The 6,997-nt window shown below is 47.7% G+C and overlaps 1 protein-coding gene across 1 annotated transcript; it reads right to left on the bottom strand.

The window, feature by feature from the left end:
• Positions 1 to 231: 231 nt before the first annotated feature.
• On the bottom strand, positions 232 to 3,870 carry Skida1 (SKI/DACH domain containing 1). Its single transcript, XM_051151276.1, has one exon. It carries the CDS (start codon positions 3,115 to 3,117, stop codon positions 406 to 408), a length of 2,712 nt encoding a protein of 903 aa, XP_051007233.1. The 5' UTR covers positions 3,118 to 3,870; the 3' UTR covers positions 232 to 405.
• Between the last annotated feature and the right edge of the window lie 3,127 nt (positions 3,871 to 6,997).

The raw sequence follows: 6,997 nt of genomic DNA, 5'->3' as shown, positions 1-6,997 counted from the left end.
TAGTGCATAAACTTAATGGCTCATTGTAATATTTATTATTCAACCTTTTGACATTTATTTGTAGCAGTTGAATTGAGGTACCGGTGCATTGTTAGCATTGAAACAGTAAAGTGTTCCAGCTCTACCATAATAACTGAGTTTTACTTGAGTCTTTAGCCTGAAGTAGTCTGTGGTATGTAAACCAACCCTTCTCCCACCCCGCCCCCACCCTAAAAAAAAAAAAAAAAAAAAAAAAAACGGCAATGGGAAAAAAAAAAAAAAGTAATCCGATTTCTGTCTTCAAAATGCGATAAACCAGGACTCCAAAGGGGGTGTAACACCATTAATGGACTTGTACAAGCCATCCTGTGCAGTTTACAACAAAAGGAAGGTAATATGGTTCAAGAAAATATCTTCCAAAACATCTTATGAATTAAATTTCCTGAATTTGTGACTAGGTGGAAGAGGTATTGCAGAACCGCCCAGCTGCCATTTCCATATAGGATGGGCCTTGTGAGGAGGTTGGGAGTCCTTAGTAGTGTTTAAGGAGTATGCTGGCCACAAATCCCCATCCTTCCCAATAATGAGTGATGGTGGACAAGGAAAATTTGCCATGAAATTAAATGGCCTTTTCACTGCTGATGCTACATTGCTGGCTACCTTTTTGCGTCTGTTTAAAACTGTAAAGTCATCCAGTGTTCCTTCATGTGTCTCAGTTTTACCTGTAGGACGAGGGCTTCTAGCTGATTTCAAATTTGGTTTGACTGGAGGTGTCTGAAGGACTGGTCGTTTGCCCAGTACTAGTGTCCGGTAATTTTTTCTCACCCTGGCACCAAATTTATATTCCCCATCCTCAGGTTTTGGAGATCCTAAAGTGCATGAAAGGCCCTGACTCCGAGCCAGTGGATTTAAGGAAGGACTTTCTTTCTCAAGACATGCAAAACCTTCCTTGGCTGTGGGTAACAAGACGTCCTCCTCTTTCTTCTCAGTCACACTGTAAAACTCACCCTTTGTATCACTGCACTCGCACTTTAGCTTATGGATAATAAGATCAGGTTCATAGTCTTCATTAGCACTACTGTCTTCCACCTTGATTTTAATATTGTGCAGAAATGGCAATGTCTTGTCGCCCGTGTCTGTGCAGAGATTCTCAGCTTTAGTTGTTGCTGCTGCTGCTGCATCCACTTCGGGATCAGTCTGAGAGGAGGGCAAATCCGTAGCAAATTCAGGACAATGAGGGATTTTGGAATCTTTTCCTGAATTTGCTGCTGTTCCACAAGGCTCATTATTTAAGAACCTAGCAGCTATTGTGCTGTTTTCTGCACAGTGTGTAGTAGGACTTGCTTGCAGGCATTTCCTAGCCTCTCGGAGTATTCTTTGTTGTGGAAATACATTGTTTGTCTTTGGGCTAGGTGAAGAGGCCCCCTCTGCCAGGCAGTTAATTGTCAGGTCAGTTCTCTTTACAGTACTGGAAATTTCAGAGTGTGGGAATGTAATCTCAGATACCCTATCGTTTCTTATCTCTGGGAAACAACTCCCCATGCTGGCCGGGCAGTACACCGGAGCCCCTTTGGGAGTCCAGCTCTGCAGATTCCACTCCTCTGGCGACTCGGCTTTGACACTACTCTTGAGGTCGGGAAGTCGGCCGGCATCCTCGAAAGCAGCGGGTTTGGTTGCAGCGGCGGCGGAGGCCAGATGGTACAAGAAGCTGGCCTGCGCCTGCACGCTGGGAGGCTTGCAGAAGCTGGTGCGCCTGAAACGGATGCTCTGCACTGACACTTGACTGGAGCCTGAGCTGGAGTCTGACTCGGTGGAGGAGTCCTCCTCCTCCGAGCTGATTTCACTGGAATCGGAGGCCCCACTGCCCCCCTCTTCCTCCTCCTCTTCCTCCTCCTCCTCTCCTTCCTCCTCCTCTTCCTCTGAGGACACCGAGTTGCTGGAGCTGGACAAACTGGAGCCAAAATCCGAGTCGTTGGCTGCATGGTCCGAGTAGGAGCTGGATTCCGAGTCGCTGCTACAACTCTCGGGAAAGCTTCCGAGATGGGGCTGCGATCTGTGGTGGTGACTCGGCGTTGGCTGCTGGGCCCGATGGTGGTGGTGATGGTGATGGTGGTGGTGGTGATGGTGGTGGTGGTGGGGAGGCGGGCAGAAGCTGTTGACCAGATGAAACCTCTCCAAGCAAGTGGCCCCGGCGGCCGCTGCCGCCGCCGCCGCCGCCGCCGCCGCCGCCGCCGCCGCCGCCTTGGCTTTGTAGGACCTAGGCAGGAGCAGCAGGCGCCGGCCGCCGGCGTGGGGCGCGAGCAGGCAGTTCTTGGTGCCCCCGCGCTTACGCTTGCAGCGGTAGGTCAGGCTCACCGGGCCTCCCGCGCCGGTCGCCGCCTTGGGCTGGGGCCCAGCCGCCTGGTAGTAGGCGGCGGCTGCGGCAGCGGCGGCGGCGGCGGCGGCAGCAGCAGCGGCGGCGGCGGCGGCCGGGTGCTTGCTGCACAGCAGGCTCCGAAAATAAGCGGGGTCCGAATGGAAGGCGACGTAGTTTCCCTGGAGCGGGGCAGTTTCATAGTTTAAAGGGGGTTTGCAAGGCGAGCGAACGATCTCCGGGTAGTGCGAGCCTGGGTATTTGCTAAAAATCTGAGGTAGATGGGCGGCGGGGCGCGCGGCGGCGGCGCCCGGACGCTGGGACTGCGCGCTGATTGGCAGGGGCCGCGCGGCTCCGCTCAGGCCCCGCCAAAGTTGGTGCTTGTCCTTCCAAAAAGCCGGGCGGGGGCTGGCGGCGGCGGCGCGCTCTGGCGGCGGCGCCTTTGTGGCCAGGGCCCGACCGACCCTCCTGCGCTTGGTCTTGAGCACACGCTCGGTTTTGCAGGAGGTGTAGAGCGCTTCTACGTCTTCCCGGGAGATGAGCGTGCATTTGGCCGCGTGGAAGGCGATACTGTTGATTGCTTTGAGTTTCCGCAACTCCTCCAGATCGCAGTGGTGCTTTTTCACTTTCAGATGATCCATGCGCTTGTGCACGGTCGTCCTCGGGATGTTTTTCAGCAGATCTGTGAAGACTTGGGAGAGAGCAAACATTTGCTTTCCTTTAATGATGAGGTAGCCGAGCCTCACGCCATCCACCTCTTCGAAACCTGACTTCAGGTCTCCCATCTCGGGTACTAAATGATCCCCACCATTTGCAGTAAATATATACGTGACGCATACATACACATGTATGTATGTTAATCCTCCGCCAGATGCTGCGTGTGTCTCAAGGCATCCTGCTAATAAAATAACAAAGACTGTTATTCCCGGCGAAGGGAGTGCCAAACTCTAGGCGAATTATTGGGGGCGGGGGCGCGAGAAAAACCCCATGAAATTACACTGACTTGATTCTTGCTTTTTTTTTTTTTTTTTTTTTTTTTTTTTTTTGGTTTTCGATTTTTTTTTTTTAAAAAGAGGGAAAAAAACCCATCCGGTTTCAGCTCTGCCAGTGTGTTGGTCTGAGTCCTCGATGCGCATCAGTACCTGGGCCCCTCTACTCCTTCCTTCTCCATTGGAGCACTATGATAATGGAATGTGAAGGGAGAAAGAGAAAAGAAATGCAGCTGCTATTCCCGCCGCTGCTTTAGCTACAAATAAAATGACAGAGTGAAGTGAGCTCGTCCGGAGACACCTTCATCAATTAATTCCCCTAAAGCCAACGCTGATTGGACACTCCTGACAGGTGATGCAATAAAAATTGATATTCCACCCCTTCCCCCCAAAATCTCCTACTAATTAGCATACCCTTATACTGCCACCTCCCCTCCCAAAGTAAATAATACAGCCGGTATATAAATCTTTCCATTAAACTATCGGAGCTCAGAAACAGCCTGACTCACAGACTTCATCAGAAGCAGTGTGTGTGCGCGCGCGGAAAAAAAAAAAAAAAAAAAAAAAAAAAAAAAGCCACCGTATATTCCCCTTTAAAGAAATACTGCCTATTTTTTGCTTTATTTGCATTTTACCGATACAGCTATTATCGTTTCAAAGGAAAGCATTTAAAAAACATTATCAAGCCCAAATAGATATACTCCACCCCTCTTTCTTTGGAAAATGAAGCTTAAGGGAAAACGTGCCCAAATAGCCTGAATAGCCTGGTATTTCCCTTAGGGGAGTGGCGAAGGAGACAGACTGGGATCTCCAAAGTTAAACCGCGAGGTGACCCACCCCAGTACAGACCTTCGTTCGCAATTTCTCTCGATTTTACACACACACACACACACACACACACACACACACACACACACACACCCCAATGCCCCTTTTACAACCAGAAACAAAGTTATTTGACCAAGAAAGCAGCAGTTCAAGGCTCCAAAACGGGAACATGTAACAATTCAACTGGGTTTCTGTTCTCTGCTGAGGAGTGGGGTAGGGAGAAGGTAGCTTCACATCAGACCCAGAACAAAGCTTAGATAAGCCAGAAATGTGTGCACTTTTCACGATTAACCAGCCTGTACTAGAGGCGGGGTCCAACACAAGCGTTAGCCAGAGTACTGTCCACAGGTCAGAATCCCAGGGAGCAGACTGCTTCCTTCCGCAGCAAAGGGAAGAACATGTGAAGCCCCCAAGGTGCTTCCAGAAGTTTTACATAAAAACGATGAAGAGAGCGCGCTGGTGTACGATGCAGACCTTTTCAGTGCTTCATGATGGTTTGGCTGGTAGTTTAGATGAATCTTCCACAGCTCCCATCCCCCCCCCCCGCCGCCGCCCCCTCCCCAAAGCCAGGCATCTGTTTTAACAAAATCACTTTGAATGAGTATCAGTCTGGTTTAACCTCTTCTTAGTCACTTGCATAGCTTGCCCTCATTTTCAAGGTTATCCAACATATTGCCAAGCGAGAGGAAGGGTCTTCCACTTGCGTTTGCAGGCTCTCAGGATAGCTGGTGGTCTGTTTTGCAAAATTCGGCAAAACCTTCTTCCATGTTTGCAACTACAGCATAAACGCAGCCCAGGAATCTACACGTTTCCTCCTTTCTCCCAAAATAGACACATCTGTGAGGCTAAAGAATGAACGGATATTTCTGAACCTGCAAGGAAAAAAATGCACAATAATTTCTTTTTTCATATTCAAAAGTTCCAGTTTCCTCTGCTGAGGTCTGGCCTGCAGAAGCAGGTATGACTCAAGAAAGAAAAGGGGGGGAAAAAATCTTAAGAAAGAACCAAACAGAAATCAGACATACAAAAAGGTAGTTTGCTTGACAAGATGAAGTCTCGGCCAGGGTTCCCCACCCCCACCCTCATTTTCCTGGTAATTTTCCCAGGAATTTTGAAGAGAATTGGGAATTTCAAGAAGTACATCCGGAAATTAAGGAAGTCTATTTAAGGGAGTCTGTAACTCAGGAGGTTGGGATTTGAAAAGTCAGCCCTGGACTACTGTTGCACTCAGCACAGATGTAATCGCCGCTCTTCAACTTAATCAATGTGTGTACAAACCGCGATGTCTAGTTCTTGCCTTTGAAATCTAAGGCTAGCATTTCTATCCAAGAAATCAGAGCTACAGCAAATTACATTTTTGTCCCTTGAATGAGAGAAGGATCATTGAATGGATCTCCTGATAGTTCGGGCTTCAAAACATAACCGAGAGGCGGCAATGAACAATGCCTCGTCACAGCTAGTACCATCCACCCACTTGGCTTCTCCTTTGCATCTGGTTCTACCACACCGAGTTTTTCTCTTTCACTTTCACAGGAGGCAAACTGTACAAGCTTTAAAGCAGAAATCGAAGTTTCCAGGAAAAGCAAATGCTGGTGTTTGTTGTTTTAAAGTAGAGAGACCAGAGCCTTTCTATTGCCAACAACAGTGTTTTAAAATTCCTCCTGATGCACTTATATACTGCCAGCCCTCCCCCACCCCCCCCCACTCCCACCCATTCCCCTCCTCCAGCTATAAGATTTAGATCAAAGAGTCAAACAGCTAAGAAATAGTAAACATATATGTGTGTGTGTGTGTGTGTGTGTGTGTGTGTGTATGTGTGGGGGCTTTAAGAAGAGGTTGGGTACACGTCTTTTCTGAGGGGGGAGGGGGCAGGTACTTTTAGTTGTTCCTGATTCTTGTTTAGACTTTCTCCCTCTTCCTCCCTCCTATTCCCCCCTCCCCCACCACACACATACAAACATGCTTTAGTAAACATTTCAAATTTATCTTCCTGTCCCCTCCCTCCACCTTTACATCACTGGAAATATAGGTGCTTTTGAAAACTAGCACAATATTGAGTATTATTTTTAAACTAGAGTATAAATTTTAAACTAAATGATCTGTGGGATCATTTAGAAAAAGGCAAAGAACAAGGGATTTGGGGGGTTGTAGCTCTACGTACTACTTAGAAAGTGTCTCTGTATGTACCTTTGCATTTATACTGTTTAAATACTGCTGTTACACATCTTTCTTTTTGTCTAATACATTCTTTTGTTCCTGTAACTTTCCCCATCCTAGTGTGAGTGTGTTAAGGCTCCAATACTGGGGCTTGTGTACACACACACACACACACACACACACACACACACACACACGCAGAATGTGACAGACAGCTTTCTTGTGGCCATCAGCACACGTTGCATATCCGGGGTCTTCTCCAGGCACATTGGGGGTCGATCCCGATGAAAAGACCTAGCAGAGGCCCCTGAGCGCTCACACATGAAAGGCAGGGGACTTTAAGATGGATTTGCATGCACACCGGGGATTTCGATCAATAGCTACCAACATTTATGGCTTAGATTATTAATGCGAAAGCTGGCCAAAAGAATAGGGATGAAAAATTAAAGGTATCTGTTATCAATTATGCTTAAAGTTATGCAATAATTTACTTAGTTTGCCTGGATGTGCAGAACCAGATGTATGAAGTACTATTCTTCAAAAGCCAGGGGGTTTCTTTGATAAATTTGTTGACCATGTCAGCTGCCTCTGCAATCAAAGATGAACCCAATTCAGATGATGGACTGTATTCAAATTCTTTTAAAAAGAGGATATATCAGCTTCTCTGTTTCTCAAACACATGTACATATGT

Source organism: Acomys russatus, chromosome 9, assembly GCF_903995435.1.
Source record: "Acomys russatus chromosome 9, mAcoRus1.1, whole genome shotgun sequence".
Taxonomy (NCBI): Eukaryota; Metazoa; Chordata; class Mammalia; order Rodentia; family Muridae; genus Acomys; species Acomys russatus.
The sequence above is the reverse complement of the archived record's forward strand: the minus strand, read 5'-3'. Positions and strand labels throughout refer to the sequence as shown.